This window comes from Myotis brandtii, unplaced genomic scaffold (assembly GCF_000412655.1).
Source record: "Myotis brandtii unplaced genomic scaffold, ASM41265v1 scaffold237, whole genome shotgun sequence".
NCBI classification, from domain to species: Eukaryota; Metazoa; Chordata; class Mammalia; order Chiroptera; family Vespertilionidae; genus Myotis; species Myotis brandtii.
The window spans coordinates 3468197-3489863 of NW_005358943.1; the positions used below are offsets into that span (position 1 = coordinate 3468197).

Consider the following 21667-nt stretch of genomic DNA (forward strand, 5'->3'; position numbering starts at 1 on the left):
GGAATCAATGGAATCATCACTCAAATATGTGTGAAAATCTCCATCAAGTATATCCAAAATTTCTTCATTTAATTGTTGAACATGCTCATTTTTTGGACAAAGAATTGCACATTTAGATATATTTTTAATATTATCTATAGATATAGTATTTCCAAAGGTAGCTTCAATAATAGATCCATTACAAATCATTTCACTTCCACCCTCCGCTCCGAGGGCGGGTTCCTGCCTGAAACCTCGCCCTGAGAGCGGGTTCCTGCCTGAAACCTCACCCTCCAGGAAACAGCTGGGGGAGGGCACAGCCATTTCCAAGACGACTCCTGCAGGACTGACTTCTTTCTGGTTGGTTGCGGTTCTGGCCATGATGTTACACCCAGGGTTTTTATATAAGTAGATTTTAATTATTTCATGTTGGTTCTTCCACTAGATTGTAAGCTCCATGAAGCTAAGAACCATGTCTATTTTGTTAACTGTACTCTGTATCTAGAGCTATCTTGTTTAGTATTCTAGCCATTAGCCACATGTAGCTATTTACACTTAAATATAAACTAACATAAATCTCACAAAATTAAAATTTCGGTTTCTCAGTGGCACCAGCTGCACTTTAGGTGTCCAACACCTGTATTGAACAGTGATGATACAGTAAGCTTTCATCATGGAAGGAAGTTACTTTTGACAGTGCTCTAGGTGATGTTCACATAATGGTTACAAAGTGAGTACTTGTCCAATGAGTGAATAAGTGAACCAGTACAGTTATTGGCTTGGGCCAAGTAATATTGAATGAATCTTATTTGAATAATCATCTACAAAGATCATTTTGGCTTTTAATTCAGTGTTGACATATTCCCATCCAATTGCAAAATATTGGATTTATCTTGAGTTAAAGGAAAGTATACAATAGTGCAGCGATTTTTACCTGGAGTACCGCAAGAATTTTTAAAACATGCAATAACTGACTAGTCAGGGACACTGACCTTTTGTCCCTTAGATTGTCATGACAATAATAACTGTCCAGTGTGAATGAATTAAAATTATATCTACTTTTTTTTGTCAGATTTGTAAAAAATATAACATTTCTTGGTTTGCTGCAGAATTTCAGTCATTAGTTTGTGTGTGCCATGAGATGAAAAAGGTTAAAAATCGCTACTATTTATATATATAAAAGCCTAAACGACCAGCTGACTGGTCGACCATTCAACCATCTGACCAGTAGCTATGATGTGCACTGACCACCAGGGGGCAGATGCTCAATGCAGGAGCTGCTGAGCTGCAGTGACTTGACAGCTGGGGTTCTTGGGTGATACACATGGAACCAGAGAGGAGGGAGCCCGATTCCGGGGTGCGTCACCTGAGAACTGCCCTTTCCCAATCCGGGACCCCTTGGGGGATGTCGGAGAGCCAGTTTTGGCCCGATCCCCACAGGCCAGGCCGAGGGACCCCACGGTGCATGAACCCATGCTCCGGGCCTCTAGTAGTAGATAAAAGCACAACTTGTGGTCAAATCTTAGCTATGATATATAAGTATCATAGCCAAGTTACCCTCACTTATAACTTTTATAATTCCAAGACTCCTCATTAAAATGAGGATAAATAAACTCTTACAACTCATAAGGTGGTAAGAATTGAGCAAAGTCATGCACATAAAGCGCTGGCATAGAGACTGATACACTGAAATGCTTAACAAATGAGCATTATTTTTTTACAATAATGAACACAGATATGTCTAAATTTACCCCAGTTCATAGATGATTTCAGGATTAGAAAGAACTTTACTGCTATTTTTGAGAACATCCATTGTTATAATTTGGCAGACATTTTTTAAAGACAGTACTACCCACAATTAAAGCTTATTATACTTACTATCTTTTAAATATGAAATTTAATTGCCATAATTAAAAAGATTGGACTTAATTTTTCTTTTCTTTTAACTTTTATGACTATGTAAATATCTATCATCTTAGGAAAAGAAAGTTTCACAATTTTTTATAGGCAGCTTGACTTGTAAGACTAATGCACAAATATCTCTGACTTTTGTTTTGGGGTAGCTCAAAAAGAATTTGTTCCCAACTCTATTCATTTAAATGGGCTTCTCTTTGGAAAAAATGCTGAATAATTAAAATGAATATTTACCCAAGGACGAGTTTCATTTAGGCACATAACTATTACGCATTTAAAGCTATGATTTAATTTCCAGAAAAACAATTAAGGCATTTCTTATTAACAATAATACCTAATTTAACTGGGGATATTGCCTCCAAATTAAGTACCTAACTCAGTTGTGCATTTAAAGCTATGATTTAATTTCCAGAAAAAGAATTAAAGCATTTTTCATTAATTATAATGCTGGCATTGCTGGAGATATGCCTCACTTTTACACACGATAATGTTTTTTCTTTTTTTGGATTTGAAAACAGCATTTGTTGTTACAATAACAACAGGTAATTAAACATTTACCACCAAAATATCAGCTGACTTTATGTAAGGTAAATTTCCTTCATTTTTTTGTGTTATTATCACTCTGGCTGTTATGGTACTTTTATTTTTAGTATAAACTTGTACTCATATCTCATAGTTCAACTTGACCTCTCAAGTTCATATTAAAGGTGACTTTTTTTTCTCCTGTCTCTCTCTCTCTCTCTCTCTCTCTCTCTCTCTTTCGTTTGTTAACTCTCACTTGAGGATATTTTTCCCATTGATTTTTGGTGTGTGTGTGTGTGTGTGTGTGTTTTGTTTTTTTAGAGAGAGAGTGGAAAAGAGTTATGGACGGGGAGAGGGAGACACATCAATTGGTTGCCTCCTGCACCCACCTCTACCAGGGCCTGGGATTCAACCTGTAACCCACGTATGTGCCTTTCTTTGACTGGGAATTGAATGCATGACCCTTCAGTGCGTGGGCCGAGGCTCTAACCACTTAGCAACACCAGCCAAGGCTCTCCTGAGTTTTTCATTAGTATTTGCCAATGTTTAGAAAATGAAAATCATTATAGAAAAGGGCAGATTAAGCACCGTTATTTTTACTCCCTCCAAATAAAATGTCAGTAAAGGGATTTAAAAAAGGACAGCACAGGGATCATTGTAACTAACCTAGAGTCCCGAGAAACTGAAACCCAAGCTGTTAGTGAGAGACCTTGAGAAGCAACCTGATTTTCACTTCAGAACCTCAGAAAGGCTCAACCATGAGGGTGAGGCTGAGAACAGGAGGACTAGGAGGTAGTGTGTGTAAAGGGGCCTTGCATCCCAGATGCCTCCCATACTCGGCGAGGATGGATGTTTCTTCTGTGGAGAATGTGAACTGCAGAACTCTTGAGTGGGGGACACAAGGCACAGGCAGGTAGAAGATTAAGTGAAATAGTTACTGAGCAGTGGGACAGCCTAGCCCACTTCTACTCATCACCAAGATTTTGGCAGTCAGGTATCTATCTCCAGGTGTGAGATTGGAAGATGCTTCCTGAAATATGTGCTCTTGGAAGATAAAAAGTAATAGTAAGGAAGAGGGAGTCTTGGGATCTAGGAAACAAGGATCTAAGACAGGAGAAAGATGACAGGAATGAGGAGGATAATGTGGAATTTGGATACCATGATGAAAACTGTTTAGGAGGCCTAGAGAGTAGTCAGTTTAGATTCCAACAGGAATATAGTACAGGGGTCCGGGAGAGAAGACTCTTGAAAGATAAAAATGATGGTGTTTAAAATATTGAAGGGAGACTTCACTGTGGTGGAGACTAAAGGGATGAAATTAATAAAAGTACATAGGAAATCTAAGGGTTTAGCCGGCAGCAGTTCTCAACCTGTGGGTCGCAACCCCTGAAAATACATCCTGCATATCAGATATTTATATTACGATTCATAACAGTAGCAAAATTACAGTTATGAAGTAGCAACAAAAATAATTTTATGGTTGGGGGTCACCACAACATGAGGAACTGTATTAAAGGGTCGCGGCATTAGGAAGGTTGAGAACCACTGGTTTAGGGTAAGCTAATTTTTAACTCTAAAGAATACAAAAGATTAAACAAAAAAGCAAATGTAATCTTAGTATATGTGAATAGCAGTTACACAGAAACAATAAGTAACACTGAATTTCAGTCTAACAAAATTTGATATAAATGTCACTTTATGTATTCTGGTTTTATTTCCAGCTTCCTCCCTAATCACTTTCTACCTCTAAGTTATTCTTCAGTAGCTGAACTGTTGGTGGTTTCCTAAATGTTACCCAGCTGCCTCATGTCTTGGCTCTTCTCTCTTCTGGTTTATTCAGCTCACGCCTTGCAGCCTGAAGCCTGAGGGATTTTATGAACGGGGTGCCCTCCCAGCGTGAGGTGCCCACCTTGCATTTGGTCTTTCTACTTGCCACGTTGTACCCTTTGATGCCCCCCCTCCCACTATACTATACATTTCTAAAGATTTTTATCTGGCCTTCTCTGGTTCAGTCCCGTGAGGGAGATTTTGTTCTCTAGACCCACCCCGCATCTAGCTTCTCTTGAACTTTATACTATGCTGTTCTTATGTTGCCTGTAATGTGCTCTTTTCCTAAATATGTCTTTTCTTTTTTTTCTAAGAGAATGGGAAGATGGGAAGGTTTTCAAGGAAGGCTTTGTTAGTCCTAGATCTTGTGTGATTTTTGTACAAGTATCTACTGACAATCAGTTATTTTTGTAGTCAGCCAAATGTAGATGGTTGCTGGAATGGTTTTTTTTTTTGGTTGTTGTTTTTGTGTATTATTTGTTGCATTACTTTCTAACAGCATATTAGGATTGCCTCTGTTTTTGAAGATAAATGAAGGGTGGTACTGTGAAAGGATTGCATTTTTACTCTGTCAACAAACTGTTAAGTGGTTTAGAATAATAGGAATAAGGAGCAGTTAAGAATGAGTTGAGAGTTTGACCTTACGTGCCCAATCATGAACTTTCCTTGGGCTTATACATTTTGACCTTGATATACTCTGGTACCTAAAGCAGTACACAAAATAGTTCATTCGCGCAAAACACCTGCCCCCTGTAACCATTCGGCTAGATCTGTAAGACCATATATTGCTAAAGTAGAACAGACAAATGGCAACAATGAATAATCCTTGATACGACATTTCTTGTCCTCTGATTACATGACCAGCGTTTGAGTAGTATGGCAGACAAGAAGAGAAGGGTTGAGATGAGTATTATCTATAATAATAAAAGCGTAATATGCTAATTAGACCAGACAGCCAAACAACCTTCCGGACGTCCTTCTGGATGAAGCCGGGGCTGCGAGGGCTGGGGCTGCGAGGGCCAGGGCTGTGAAGGCCGAGGCAAGCTGCTGCAGCTGCGAGGGCCGAACCCCTTGCACGAATTTCGTGCAGCGGGCCTCTAGTGTTTTTATAAAATATCTGGGAAGGGTGATATCAGCATGTGTGCTATAATACAGTAGAAAGCTTTACTTAACTTTAAACAAAATCGCATGGCCTAAAAAAATTCTGTATATTTTAACAATTAATCATTTTTACTTGTAATAACCTCAGTGAGATGTATTTGTGATTTAGAAAAGTGGCATGAATTTAGTACAACAATTGGTTAAAGGTGCCGTTTCCCACTTTGTAGGTTGTAACCATTTATAAAAATTATGTTGTACAGATTGGAAACCATTGGTCCTCTTAAGGAGCTGTACTGGAAATGCAGAGTGAACCATCTGCAGTATTTTGTTTACTGCTTAGAGTCCTCTGCTCAAGATAATACAGAGGAAGGTAGTTACGTGGCAGCAGGGTAGTTAAATATTAAAATGTTATAGCTCATCTGTGGGTTACAACTCTGCTCATTGTACCTGCAAGGTTTTATGATTTACTATTTTTAGAGGCCATTTAATGTCATAATGAAATTTGACTTCAAGAGTTTTTATTTTATTAAAGATAATTTTAGAACCTATGTTCCTGTCTTTACATCCAGCTGGATTACATCACTCCTAGAAAGCTTTATCCGTTTGCCTTTGTGAGTATGTTGAACTGTATTAATTTAGCATTTGGCACACATATGGAAAAAGGATATCTAGCAATAAAAAAGATATCATATGAGATGCTAATTTCCTCAGTAATTTTTGTTTGTACTAGTTAATAGAATATCAGTGAATAATAATTCTCAAGGCTGATTTATAAAAAGTAGACATTAAAAAAATAATTAATGGGGAGTGGGAGTGGCTTGGGGTAGGTGGGGTGGTTTTCTCCCCTTCTTGTTCCAAAATGTTGTTCTCTGAAATGTGTTCAGTTGAGAACTGAATTGGCAGAAAAAGTTAAACTTTTATTCTTATCCTGGGAGAAAGTGGTAACAGTGAATATTCTTCTACCCCTTCTGAGAATTCATACTCAACAACTTTTTGTTTCTGTGAGGATTTGAACTTCTTAGGTAACGTTTACTTTTTAAAATGCTGATAATTTTTTGGTGGTGTTAGCCAAGGTTTTTGTTAAGGTCTGGGATCTCTTTCATGTCCTAATTCCTCTTCTCTCTCTCTCTCTCTCTCTCTCTCTCTCTCTCTCTCTCTCTCTCTCTCTCTCTCTCTCTCCTTCCCTCCCTCCTATACCCAGCATATAACCAAAGCGTAACTCAGCTCTTGTCTGAACTACCCAAAATAAGACTTTTCCAGAGGTGAATAATCAGGAGTTTCTATTTGATGAATCTGAACCTTTACTTTTTGTTTTCCCATCTGTTCAGTTCAGTTTAAAAAACAATAAATAAATGGTGGAAAATATATAAATCTCCCATACAGAAGACTCCAGAACAATTTATGTAGATACTCTTTCCTTAAGGAAATGTAGCACAATTCTTTATTCCGCAGGTGTGGGCTGCATATAATGACGTCCCTTCTGTCATTAAGAGGCCTGATAGTGGTGATGAGGGAAGTCACTTTATAGTGGAAAAACCTGGCAAATGCCGCCTCAGTCAGTGACCAAGTTTAGCATAAACAATGGTCAGTCCTGCTAATCACAGGTACTCGAGAATATGTGATGAGAATGGCACATATTTTGTGGTCTTCCTCTCCCAAACCTGTAACTCCAGTCTAATCAAGAGAAGATATCAGACAAATCCTTATGAAACATCAAAATACAGTACTTCTCCAAAAACTGGGAAGGTCATTGTTGCAAGATGAATTGTGTCCCCAAGAAGATATGTGAAGTCCTACCCCCCTATACCTGTGAATGTGACCTCATTTAGATAGGGTTCTTTGTAGATGAAATCAAGTTAAGATGAGGTCAGACTGGACTGGGGTGGACTCTGATCCACTGACTGGTGTCCTGATAAGAAGAAGGGAATTTGGAAACAGGTAGACACACAGAGGAGGCCACTTGAAGACAGAGGCCGTGACTGGAGTGATTCATCTACAAGGAAAGCCAAGATTACCAGCAACCATTAGAAGCGAGAGGAGGCAAGAAAGGATTCCTCTCACACAGCCGTCAGCGAGAGCATAGCTCTGTCAACACCTTGATTTTGGATTTCTAGCCTCAGAACTATGAGAGAATAAGTGTCTGTTGTTTTAATCTACCCAGTTAGTGATAGTTTGTGACAGCAGCCCTAGGAAACTAATGTAGTCATCAAAAGGAAGCAAAGTCAAGAAATGGTCGCAGTCTGGAGGAGCCTGATGAGACATGAGGACTAAATGTAATGTATTGTGGATAGGATCCTAGGAAAGAAGCATATATTAGGTAAAAAAACACACAAAAACAAGCAACTTGGGATAAAGTGTTATAGTGGGAGTGGGATATCCCTGTCCCCACTGAGTGCTGGGAGTGGGGTCCTTACAATAACTTGGTTAATTACAGCAGTGTCACTAGTATTCACTTTAGTTAATTATAAAATGTAAATATCGATTCATTAATTGTGACAACTATATCATACTCATGTAAGATGTTAACAATAAGGAAATGGGGTGTGCAGTAATATTTTCTAGACTACCATTACTTTTCTGTATATCTAAAATGATTCAAAATAAAAAAAGTTCATTGCAAAAACGTTTTAAAGGCCCAGAATTTAGCTGCAGTTTTGATTAGATCTCAACTGCATGCAAGGGAGCGAATGACAGTCCCTTTAAGGTGGTAGCAGTGGTGAGGAGGCACCTGAACCTACTTTAGCTGATAAACTATATCACAGGGTGCTTTTGAGTCAGAAACTTCCACTGATAAAGAATATGCCATGTTAAAAGTCAATATATATAGCAGTCACTATATGAGGCTATCTGTAAGTCCACTGTTAATCATGGAAATAATACAATCAGAGAGACATACATTTAAGTCTATATAGGCAAGGTATATGTAAGAAGGAAAATTCATACATAAATAAATATATGGAGATTTTAATGAAAATTTCTCAGGTCACGTGTGAAATTGAATGGAAACCTTGCTGAGAAGTAGCTCAAGGTATGATCCAACCACCATATCTCCCCACACCCAACCCCAGCAGGATACAGAGCCTGATAATAGAGAGGTTGAGATAATTTCTTCTCTCTAAAATTTAGAGTCTGAATCATTCCCTTTCCTGCCATATTTTTATTGCTGTTGGAAGATTCCAGCTAAATTGGAGTCTTACTTCCTTTTCACCTTTAATATGTATTTAATTATAATTGAAGAAATGCAAATGACCCAGGTAAATTTATGGGTATCATGTGCTATTTACATAGGGATAAAACACTCAACAGATCCACTTTTTTTAAAAAAATATATTTTATTGATTTTTTACAGAGAGGAAGGGAGAGAGATAGAGAGTTAGAAACATCGATGAGAGAGAAACATCGATCAGCTGCCTCCTGCACATCTCCTACTGGGGATGTGCCCGCAACCCAAGTACATGCCCTTGACCGGAATCGAACCTGGGACCTTTCAGTCCCCAGGCCGACGCTCTATCCACTGAGCCAAACCGGTTTCGGCCCACTTTCATATTTAGGAAATTGTCTCAACTATGATAAAAAATTAACCCACTAAAATAATACAAATAAATACTTAGATATTTAACCAGTGGAAAGTAATTATTATTCAAAGCCAGATTCAGCTTAACTTATAATAAATTTACAACATTCTAATTAAAAGTAGTTTTTAATATGTGGTATTTATGACCTGATGACATTTTTTTCCACATTCTTCAGTGAACATAATGTTAAGCAATAAAGCCATTTCACAAAATAGTGACACTGTTGTTTTCGTACTATCCCTTTCACTAAAGTAAATCCTCTCTCTTTCCACTTTCACACTAGCATTTTTAGTACCTTCTATTAAGAAAACTTGACTAAAATAAAGAATATCATTGAGGAACCCAGCATGAAAAGAGCTGAAAACTGCTGGAGAGTACACAATGGTCAAACTAGCAGTGTCACTTACTGGAAAGAAAATTGGATATAAGTCAGCCAGGTCAGGGTTTAAATCCTGGCTCTAATTCTAGCTTCTTGTGTTACCACTTAGGCAAATGACGGAACTTATTTGAGGCTGTCTTCTAGCTCTATGAGGTAAAGCTAATTACCACCTCAAAATGTTGTTCTCAGGATGGAATGAGGTGAGGTTTACAAAATATCATCTGAAGTGGGGGCTCATTGAACGTTGTTTGCTTTTCCCCTTTTTGTCCTCTGCCTGTGATTATATCTGATACAAGAAACAGATAGGACATTGCTGTTCAATCATTCATGGCACTAGATGATTTTTAAGAGTTTCAAAGTAACACACGAATGGCACCTAGGCTCTTTAGCTCACTTTCTTCATTTATAAAATGAGAAGAGTACTTCAAAAATTAATGTGAAGATTAAGATAATGGATAGAAAACATTTACCACAATAACTTGGTACAGGGTAAATGGTCAATAAGCAGCAGCTGTTCTTTTCAAAATTAGCATATTTTCTCAAATCAGCATGGTATTAACAATGTTTTGAACTGAGATAGTAGTCATTTTCTATCTATAACATCCAAGCAGTGTATGTGTGCTGATGATGTCATCATAGCAACAAGAATTAGAAGGAAATACTGAAGCAGTAGTAATAGGGTGTATTTGGCTTTTCTCTGTGTTAGGCCTTTGAATAAACTCTGTCACAATATTGAATATATAATTAGTGTGAAAGTGTTTCTTTTTAGTTGGTTATTGAATTTTAATAATGAGTATTCTTCTTCAGCTAGTTGTTAAACCAACATTCTGGTTTGAACATAGATTCTCCGCCAAATTATGTTCCAACTTACAAACAACCTAAGAATTTTCTCATAATTATAAAAAAGAGGAACCTAGATAATTGTTTTTAAGTGATTACAGTGTATTGATTTAAAGACATGAAATTATTCTCCCTACATTTATATTGGCCTTGAGAAAATATTATTTCTATATAGCCTAGAACTTATTGCAATACCTTCAAAGTGTTAGCCACTATTATCATTTTTATTATTACTATTATAGCAGTAATAATTATATTATTACTATTATTATTACTATTATATTAGTTTTCCAAGTCTATTCATATATAAAAGTTCTTTATTTTTAAGTATTAGGCCAAATGACAGGGGGAAGTAGGTGGTGACATCTCTACCAACAATATTGGTAAGAGTTATTGAAAAGTAGTCATTCTAGAAGACCCTGTAGGAGACACTGTGTAATGATTCAGAAGGTTTAAAGCAAATTGTTTGTGTTTTTATGTTTTAAGCACAATCGTTAGTAGACAATATCACAATGTATTGCTTAAAAAATGAATCTCAATGGTCTTTTAGTTAAAGTCTCAAAATAATGATAATCACCCCCATCTTGTTTTAACTTAGATCAAGAAACATACATTAAATTGAAATTGAAATATATATACTTCAAGATACTTTGTCAAAGCCAAACAAACAAGTAAATAAAACCTTAAATAAACAAAAATGTCTGTGACATTTTCTCAGGGAACAAATTATTTTTAAGGACAGCTTAATATACAAAGAGCTACTAGTTGTGTTTTAGCCAGATTGGGCAGGTGGTGTTCTAACATCGAGTCACGACTACATACTCATCAGTTTGAAAATTGATATCTGATGCAAGCAGGAGTAAAGAAAGGGGAGTCTAAATTCTTTCTATCTATCTATCTATCTATCTATCTATCTATCTATCAATCAATCAATCAATCATCCGGCTACCTACCTACCTACCTATCTATCTGGGTCTTAAAACTTTCTAATACAGATTTAACTTGCTGTTTTAGCTTACTATAGCCTTGTTTATTTCTTCTTCAGTGACTTTTATACATTCTGTTTCGTTTTAAAATTTCAGTGTTTAACATTTTTGTTATGCTTTAACTTAGATATTAAATTGTTTTATTTTTATCCTTGTAATTGCCAAATAATATTATTTTCTGTAGAAGAGGAAAATTATAGTAACTATGACTTATAAAAGGTGTTTTCATAAGGAAATTGATGCTCTATTTCAAATCTTTTAGAAGCTATTATGACAGTTTTAATGTACACTTTTAGCAGAATTAAGTAGATAGTTTAGTAGAGTTAATTGAGTAGAGTCCTTAAACTTGTCGTGATAAAGAAAAACTTTGTCTCCTTGGTTTTTAAGTTGTTTTAACAGCTAATAAAAATTAAAACACCTTACTTAAAAAAAATAAAAATAAAAAACACACCTTACTTTTCAGTAAAAGTTGATGGTTCTCCTATATATGATTCGTATAGGTATAAATTGGATGTCTTCTTAAGGACTAAAGGAAAACAAACATTTGTAATTGTTTTCTTTGCAAGGTGTGTGTTGTAATTGCTATATTTAAATATTTGAAAACCTCTATATTGCTATATGAACATTGTGACAGGTGAAACTATGATTGCTAAATGACGAAAGTTTCTATGTATTTAAAATTCAGTTTAGCAAATCAACATTTTCTGTTCTCTTTTCTAACGCTCTCTTATTCTGACATATCACTATTTAAAAAACAAAACAAAACACAAACCATGTATTATTTGACTGTCATGAAGAATTAAACATGAAAAAGATGAGATACTGTGGCTATCACTTTTCATTAAAGCCAGCCGCTGTGGTTTTAAAATGCAGACCAGATCAAAATCAGTACAAACCCTGGGGGTTTAATTCTGAATGAACCAGCTTATTTTGAAAGAGTACTTCTTATTTTTAACTTTGGAAGTTAACTTGAATATGCATCTGTCTCATTTGATGTTTCACTAGTCCTGTGAGCTAGGAAGACCGGGAATTATCTCTATTTTACTGATGAGAAAATTGGTACAGAGGTTTAATTGACTTGGGTAGGCTAGTCTGTGCCAGAGATTGTGTCAGAGTTTTAGCCTTTCAACTGTGCTATGGAGGATATGTTTGCTGTTTCTAAATTCATAGTGTTATTCCCGTCCTCTGTCCTGGCCAGACTTCTAGAATGATGTGCTCTACCTGGACTCTCTAGGCTTATGAGGTCCAATTGTAAAACATTTAGGAGTTTTGTAAACTGCTGTTAAACCATTAATAGCTTGAAATGGGCCATAGTGTGAATATTAATACTGTAGAAATTAGCAAGCACTACAAATCAGGGTTTCATTTTTCCCCCTGAGAAATGGCTTACCTGTATACCACTGTATCGAAGTATAAATTGAAGGAAACAAGAAAAACAGAATAGATCAATTTAATATAAATATAATTTTATAAATGCAGTACTTACCTAGGATAGAGGTCAGTATTTCTTTGTTCCTTAATTTAGAAATTTGCTTCTACACTGCAAATAAATATGGGCAAGACTATCAAAAGAGCTTGAACTAAACTTGAGTGTTTATAAATCCTAACCAGTTTTTAAGATCTAGGTCAAGTTCCAGCCCTCGAAAAAATTATGCAGTTGGTATGACTTTTCCTTCTTCTGAACCTCTAGTGGGTTTCAAATAGAGCCACATACATGGAGACTTACTTATTATGTGTTTCATATGGATTAATGTATCTCCTTAAGAACACAATAAACTGTGAAGAGCGAGACATGGATTTTCCTTCCTTCTTTCTTTCTTTGAATAACTATTTAATGAACACCTATTTTATGCCTGCCGCTATCCTTACTGCTTAGGAAATACCAGTTATCAAACAAAAGTCTATGCCTTTATGGATCTTATAATCTAGTGGAGAGTCAGGAATTAATTTAAACAAATGAAAAATATCATTATGGTAAGTACTTGGCAAACTTGTTTATAGTGTAGAGCAGTGGTTCTCAACCTTCTGGCCCTTTAAATACAGTTCCTCATGTTGTGACCCAACCATAAAATTATTTTCGTTGCTACTTCATAACTGTAATGTTGCTACTGTTATGAATCATAATGTAAATATCTGATATGCAGGATGGTCTTAGGCGACCCCTGTGAAAGGGTCACAACCCACAGGTTGAGAACTGCTGGTGTAGAGAGTGACTGATGGTGGGTTTTCATCTATTCATAGAGGTCAGTAAAAGCTTTCCTGAGGACACTGATTGAACTGGCATCTGAAGAGTGAGAAAGAATTAATTTGAAGTTACTAGGTGTTTTTTTTTATATATGGATACAAATATTGTTCAAAATTTATACTAATATTTCAGAAGTTTATCTTTACTTTGTTGAAAGATATCTCCCCTTTCTCCCCCCCATTGACCCCTTCTAGCCCCACCCACCCTCACCCCACTATTGTCCATGGGTTATGCATATCTATAATAATAAAAGCATGATATGCTAATTAGACTGGATGTCCTTCCAGATGACCTTTAGGATGAAGCCAGGCTGCAAGGGAAGCCAAGGTCCCGGGTGCCAGAGGGAAGCCAGTGCCGGCAGCCAGGGGAAGGAAGGCCTATGGGCCTCTAGTATGCATATAAATTCCCCTGTTAATCTCTCCTCACCCATAGACTTTTTATGCCTTCCCAATCTGAATCAAGTTCTCTAATTATATGGCCTGTATATCATTCTGAATTTTCCCTTTTAAAGGTAACAGCATTTTAAATTTTATATTTATTCACTAAGTGTCTGTTTTTTCCATGAGACCATTGGCCCAAAGCTGGGACTATGTCTGTTCTGTTTACCTTCCTAGTACCTGACACATAGTAGTCACCAGGTAGTTGTTAATGCTCTTACTCCCTTTGCCGGTGTCTTATAAGAAAGCTTGGATATGTCCTACCTACCTACCTCTCCTTTATCGAGAAGACATAGTAATAGGATGTGGCAAGAAGGATGTGGCAAAAGTAGGTTTACAGTTATTCATATGGAAAATAATACAATGATTACTAAATAATAATACAAGAATAAGCTTTGTGTTTTGTGTACTCACACTGTAAACCTACTTTTGTTCTACCTTGTATATGAAAGTCATGAAAATAAGACAATGTCCAAAATGGTTTAGTGCCACAGAACCCAGGGAATACCAGTATCCAGGAATGAATCGAAATAAATCAGGTGTAGCAGGATTGTCTCGGAGAAAAAAAGAAGAGGCCATTGGATTTGGCAGTAAGGAAGTGTTACTTATTCATCTTGTTTGAAGAAAATTTGTTCAATTTGTGAAGCAGATTAAAAAATTATTTCTGAAGTTAAATAATCTGGTATTAATTAAAAATTTTTTGTGTGAAAAGTAAAAGGGATGTTTAAATGAACACATCTTGTAAAAAAGATGTATTCAAGTGTGTATGTGTAAGATATTGTCCAATGTGCTATGGAGGAAGGAAGAGAAGAAGGGAGGGATGAAGAAAAGAAAATTAGATGCAGGGAAAAAGAGTGGAAGGAAATTGATGGGATTGTGAAATGATTATCTTTACATGATAGGACTCAGGGTGATATTTTTCCCCTTTGCACTTTTTAAAAATATATATATTTTATTGATTTTTTACAGAGAGGAAGGGAGAGGGATAGAGAGTTAGAAATATCTGTGGACTCTCTTTTGTTCCAATGGTTTGTTAATTTGGTCCTGTGCTAATAGGGCTTTAGTTGCTTTAGCTTTAAAAAAGGTTTTGGTATCTGGTAGTGTAAGTCCCCCATCTTTGCTCTTCTGTTTTTTCATTTTTTTGTACACATTTTAGAATCACTTTGCCAATGTCTTAAAAAATGCTGGTATTCTGATTGGGATTCCATTGAATTTATACATCAAATTAGGGAGATTTGACATCTTAAATAACAAGTCTTCTAATCCAAGAATATGATATATGCCTCTATTTATTTAGGTATTCTTTATTTTTTCTCAGCAATGTTTTTAAAAAAATTATATTTTTATTGATTTAAGAGAGGAAGGAAGAGGGAGAGAGATACAGAAACATCAATGATGAGAGAGAACCATTGATCGGCTGCCTCCTGCATACCCCACACTGGGGATCAAGCCTGTAGCCTGGGTACATGCCCTTGACTGGAATCGAACCTGGGACCCTTCAGTCCGCAGGCTGACGCTCTATCCACTGAGCCAAACCAGTCAGGGCTCCCCTTTGCACTTTTATGTATTTTATTCTTTTCTATATTTCTCAAATTTTTAAATTGAATTAACCTATACTAGTTATAAAACAATAAATGGTACAATTTCATGAAGCTGACAATTGACTATGAGTTTGATTTTTTTACTTGCCTAAATTTGCTAACAATTTTAGTATATTAATGTTAATTGGATCTTTGTTTATATGTCCATTCGGACTTCTTGTGCCTGAGCTCCTTGAGGGTGGAGATATTTGTGTTTATATTTCCAGCATCACCTTGGCAATGGCAGATATTTGTTGAATGGATAACTTTGAAACTGAGGTGTCATGATCCTTTTATTGCCTTCAGCCTTTGTACCTTTCATTTTGTAGAACACATTATTGAAAGCCACGATGAATGGTCATATTTCTAATCATCCCGGTGGATTTGGAATGTATGCACCTCAAATGAAGTAAGTTGGAAGGTTTATATTTAATTTGTTGTTTTTTAAACTATGATTTGGTTTGTTTTATCTTTTTAATGAAAATATTAGTTTTATTTCTTTATGTAGTTCATTCCTCCTTAATATATAATGTCTTTGTGACACTAACGTATGTTATCATGATATGTTTGGTGTTTTTGATAATTTGAAAAGATGCTTAAGTAATATCAACTCCAGGGGTAGTGATTTAATATAAGATGTTTTGTTCTGATAGTTTAAATTTTATTGCTTCCTATGGTTGAGTATATACTCTATTTCAGAGCTTTCAGTTTCTCTGGAGAAATTTATTAATGTTCTTCATAAGATATTGGCATTTGAGGAGGTTTAAATGTCATCTAGTCCAGTCTACAAAGATACTAACCATTGTGTAAAACAAAAAATTAGATCAGACACACAAAACAATCCCTGTGGCTCCAGGTACAACTTGAGATCACCACCCTGACTTAAGTGGCTATTGCCTTACATATTGTGGTTAATATTGTTATTTTATATTGGCCATTGTGGTATATAGTTTGCTCATCATTTTTCAAAACCAGATTATTCACATTGTAAAGAGTTATGCTTCCCCCTTTCTTTCTAGAAAGATTATTGCAAATCTCTTTACTTTTGACCAGTAAGAAACACCCCATACGGGGCCGGAGGGGTATGTCAGGTACCATCTTTTCTTGTATATCAGGGAAAGCTTGGCCACACCCTTGATTTTTTTTCTGTTTTCTTACAATGAATATCCACTTAATCATGAATTTATAATAATTTCTTCTATTAAAGGACCCTTGTTTCTATCCCTTTCTTCTTTCTATACTTTCTATTTTATCCCTATTTATGGCCATTATCTCCTACCTGAATTTTCACAGCATCTTTCTATCCTTGCCATTAGTTTCTGAATTGTCTTAAAAAATGGCATCATGTCACTTCCTTGTGCAAACATATTTACTATACCTAGAAATAAAATTTTAATTATTAAGCCCTCTACTTGCCTTCTCTACTCCTTGAGCCAATCGTCTGACGAGGCACATGAGATGCATTTTCCCTCAGACACCATGCTTGTTCTTGAGCCAGGTCCAGGCACCTTTTCCTCACTCAGTTCTCTTTTGTGTGAAGACCTTCTTCCCATTCTTTTAGACTCTGCTTTAATGTCAACTTGGCTGTAAATTCTTGGGCATCCTGATAAAAATGTTAGCCTTTTTGGGATCCGACATGTGTTAGCTATTAGTTTTACCCAGATATTACATTCTATTGTAACTATTTTACTTGTTTCACTAACAGTACCCGGTTCCCCTAACCCTTATACCACTTATTCTTCTAGTTTAGGACTTAATAAATGTTTATTGAAAAAATAGAAAAAAATAAACAATTTAAATAATATATTATGTTTGCTTCATATAATGTATTAGGAGGAGGAGGAAGCTAGTTTTAAGATAAAGCTGATCAAATTTAATGATAAAGTGTTATTTTGGTTAATTGCATTTAAGTATTTTTGAAAATAGGGAATAGTCCATTACATCTGGAATCATTGAGAGAGCTTTTTATAACTGGATTACTGCTCAGTATGGCAAACTTAAACTCTTCGAAGAACTTTCGACCTTGGTGAATCTTCTTGGCTACAGTTCCACCTTGGCATTTGAGAGGAGGCGTGATTTGCACCAGTTTCTGTTTCCTGACCACTTACCAGAACAGGATCTGCCTCATTTTGGCAAATCTAGTTAGCATAAGTTCAGTATGTTTGTTTAAAGCACATGGTGTTGATGGTGCATTGGAATTTTTATGGACATTTTTGAATTTTTATGACTGACTTTGGACTTTAACCCAGCACAATGACCATTTTTTTTTTTATTACAGTGGCTACGGATCACCACCCACCTTTTCCCAGATGGACAGAGAACAAAGTTCAAAAACAAGTGCAAAGGCTCTTTATGGTATGTTTAGTTATTTGATAATTCTATTTCTAACTCCTTATTTTTCTACAAATGAACATTTCAGAGACATAGTTTGAACCCATGCTTTGTTCTGTATTCTTTGGAATGAAGTAGTGATAGATAAGAATTATTTTAAAGAGTTTTTACAGATACTATCAAAGCTGTGACCTCTGCTGGCTGGCATACAATTTAGAACATTTCAGTGCTTTCTAAGGAACCTTTTGCATGGCACCAATGCTTTAGGTGGAGTTTCCCACCTAATTACTTATGATATGCTTGTTGATCTTCATGCCTGATCCAGTTGATTGAGAGATAACAGTTGACAGAACTCCTTCCTTATAGTTCTTGAACTTTTTGGGTAGTGTTACACTATGACCAGAAGCATTTATATATTTCATTCTGCACTGCAAAACAAGCAGGCTTTCCCCCCGATCCTTCTGTAACTTCCATTGTTCTTTTTACATAGACTCACATTATAAATAATGTGTTTAAAACTTCAATTATAAATGGTATTACTGAAAAGAAGTTAAGGACTACATATGTTTAGGAAGGCATTTGTTTTTACAGAGTCTTTATGGCCTTTTAATATTATACAATAATAAAGAATCAGAATATGATTGTGGTTAATAGCAAAGACTCTGGAATCAGACTTCTTGGGTTGAAATCCATTTCTACCATTTATTAGCTGAATGATCTTGGGCAAATTACTTTGCCTGTCTGTACCTCATTTTTGCTTATTGATATAATGGGGGCTATCTCAAAGGGTTGATATGAGAATTAAATGAGTTAACGATGCCTCACTAGTAGAAAACATTATATAGTTGCTCTTATTATTATTGACATTATCATTATTATTATCTGGGAACCAACAGCATTTTCTAAATTTTGATTTTTTTTTTTTTACATTATCTAGATCTACTGTCTTGGCTATGAAAATGAACAATTCTAAGATTTTGTGATTCTTTTTCTGCTTATATATTCAGTGACTACACTTTAGGACTCAAATTATACATTGAGAAAATGGATTTTATACCATACATTGATACATTTTCTTCTGGCCTTGACAATCTAATTTGTGTTGGTTTCTGTTTTCTCAAGTGCTGTATTGTGACATCCTTCCTGTGGTCTAGTAGTTGTGAATTGTAGATCTAGAGAATATATTCAACAAATACTTACTTAGTGATATATGGTCCTTGACTTTAAGGCACATCTAGAGAATGACATGAAACTGGAAAAGGAAAACATTTTTTTTTTGTAAGAATAAAGTAATTTCTTCAGTTTCTCATTTCTAGACAGGTATTTATTTTAAGTGTTTCTGTGTGCTAGGCCTTGGTCATCATAGTCTCTATTTCTGTGTTCTTTCATTCATTTCAAAGATGAGTAAGAGCTGGTCATGTTTGTACATCATTTTGGTGAGGAGGTAGTCTGGTAAATAAACTGTTATAATAAAGAGCTAAATAAGCTGGACAGTGTATATAATGTGCACTGGGGGTGGTCACGTAGTCAGGTGGGATTTTGTGGAAGAGTTGAACCTTAAAGTAACCTCTAAAAATTAAGTAGCGTTCGCCAGGCATTTGGGAGGCAGGTGGGATCTGTAAACATCAGTATAAACTCTTTTAAAACTTAGCTGTATATTCTATGAAGGTAGGCCATATTTACCATGTTTACTTCAGGATTCCCTAAAGCTTAGCACTGTGGCTAATGTACAGTTTATGCTCAGTAAATGCCTATAGCATGAATATAATGAATTAGCAAACTGCAAATAATTTGCTGTTAACTGTAGAGTACAAGGTGGTACATTTGTAAATAAGATTGGAAAAACAAACATGGTCCATATTAGGAAGAATTATACTAATGAATTGGATATTGATTACAGGGAATGCTCAGCCATTGAAGTGTTTTAATCAGGGGGGTAATAGGTCACATTCATCTTGGGTCTCCTTACCTAGTAACAGTATTGAGGGTAGATTTGGTGCATATGGATAGAAACAGGTGAATCAGACATTAATAGCCCTAAGACTTTTGTTAAGCAAAAGAAGATTAATCTTCTCACAACAAAAGTCTGTTTTCAGAGAGCTAAAAAAGGAATAAGGGATAAAAAGTTAGGACTCATCTGTAAATTTTAATATTTATGTTGTATTAGCAGCAACTTTATAAAACCATAGATTCAAGGATTGAAAATCTTTAGCTTTTAAGCAGTAAATTTTTCCCCCCTTTTTACATATAAAGCAACATGAAGCCCCTTATTAAGGTGAGGTGATTTCTCAAAGTCACCTAATTTAAAAAGTCTTGAATGTAAGAAATGACAATTTTTATGTCATGTCATGAAAATGAAGAGTCATAAGGAAAATAGAGGATATAAAGAGAGGGATAGAAAGAAGCAAAATAAAGAAGCATTTATAAGGAAGAAAGAAAACTTAGCAATGTATTGGGCTTACAGGAAAGAGGGTTTTAAGTTCCTGGAAGTTGCAGGTAATGTTTCCTTTTCTTTGTATCAAATACCTACCACTCCCTCCCAACACACTGTACACGAACACAGACACATGCCTTCTCTCTAACAGACTCTCAATAAATGCCTATGGAATGAATGGATAGATTGATGATGGCAGTAGTGAAATGTATGCATGTTTGAACAAACCTTTGCAATAAACAAATTCTAGTTGAAATGTTAACTACATTTAGTTAACATTGGGAGTGTTTGACTTCCTAATCTGCATAGTTTTAACTTTCTTTTTATAACTAGAAAGTTTGTGAAGGAGAGATTTGTAAAATAGTTTATTTTGTCAAAATGTATACAATTTCTTAAAATTTCTCCTTTCACAATTATTAAACTAGTTGAGTAAATCTTTCAAGAATTAATTGGCTTCATGGATGATCTGTTAACTACTTTGGGATATGAGGAACCAATTAATGTACCGGGACATGGGTTTTACACGAAGGGCTGCTGTTTTTTACACACAGACCACAGGCTAGATCAGTGATGGTGAACCTATGACACGCGTGTCAGAGGTGACACGCAAACTCATTTTTTTGGTTGATTTTTCTTTGTTAAATGGCATTTAAATATATAAAATAAATATCAAAAATATAAATCTTTGTTTTACTATGGTTGCAAATATCAAAAAATTTCTATATGTGACATGGCACCAGAGTTAAGTTAGCGTTTTTCAAAATGCTGACACGCCGAGCTCAAAAGGTTCACCATCCCACTGGGCTAGATGCTGTATCAAGAGTTTCATGTAGCTTGCCTTTTTCATGAAGACAGTTTTCAAACCTGACACCGTAATGTCAGTGACATGATCAGAGAGGAAGCATGGGTTTTTGATGCCAAGTTACCATAGGGCTGCCATTTTGAGCAAATGATTTAACCTATGGTCTCGGTTTCCTCATCTATAAAGTATAATAATAATAATAATAATAATAATATTGTGATAAGTTTATATGAGAAAATAGAATGAGCCTATCATAAAGCAGTGGGGATGGGTATAGGAGAGTCACTTTTAGTCCTGTGTCTTCAGATGAATCAAGGCCCTCAAATTTAGTATTTTAATACATTTAAATGAAGCTATGCATCTAGTCACAATGATACTCTGATAGGATCAAGAGGTAATTTTCATGTCTGGCCAGTGTGGCTCAGTTGTTGAGCATCCTCCCATGCACCAGAAGGTCTCTATTCCAGGTTAGGGCACGTGCCTGGGTTGTGGGCTCAATTCCCAGTAGGGGGCGTGCAGGAGGCAGCAATCAGTGTTTCTCATTGATGTTTCTATCTCTCTCTCCCTCTCCCTTCCTTTCTCTGAAATCAATAAAAAACATCTTGAGAAAATTTTTAAAAAGAGGTACTCTTTGTGGTATATTTTAAAGCTTCTGTTCCTCAAATTATTTTATAAACCTATAACTATATTGAGTAACACAATTATGACAATAAAA

The 21667-nt window shown here is 35.7% G+C and overlaps 1 protein-coding gene across 6 annotated transcripts in view; it reads left to right on the forward strand.

Annotated features, from left to right (window-relative positions):
- The window catches only part of EPS8 (epidermal growth factor receptor pathway substrate 8), a 172304-nt gene that overhangs the window by 84387 nt on the left and 66250 nt on the right, over nt 1-21667 (forward strand). For 4 of the 6 annotated variants that reach the window (XM_014540175.1, XM_014540173.1, XM_014540174.1 and 1 more), the window contains 2 exons: nt 15715-15794; nt 17664-17740. In XM_014540175.1, the coding sequence (XP_014395661.1) occupies nt 15736-15794; nt 17664-17740 (136 nt within the window). In that variant the 5' untranslated portion in view covers nt 15715-15735. Of the gene's footprint in view, nt 1-5935; nt 5955-9478; nt 9498-15714; nt 15795-17663; nt 17741-21667 lie in introns of those variants that run through there. The other 2 variants (XM_014540170.1, XM_014540172.1) reach the window with 2 other exon arrangements.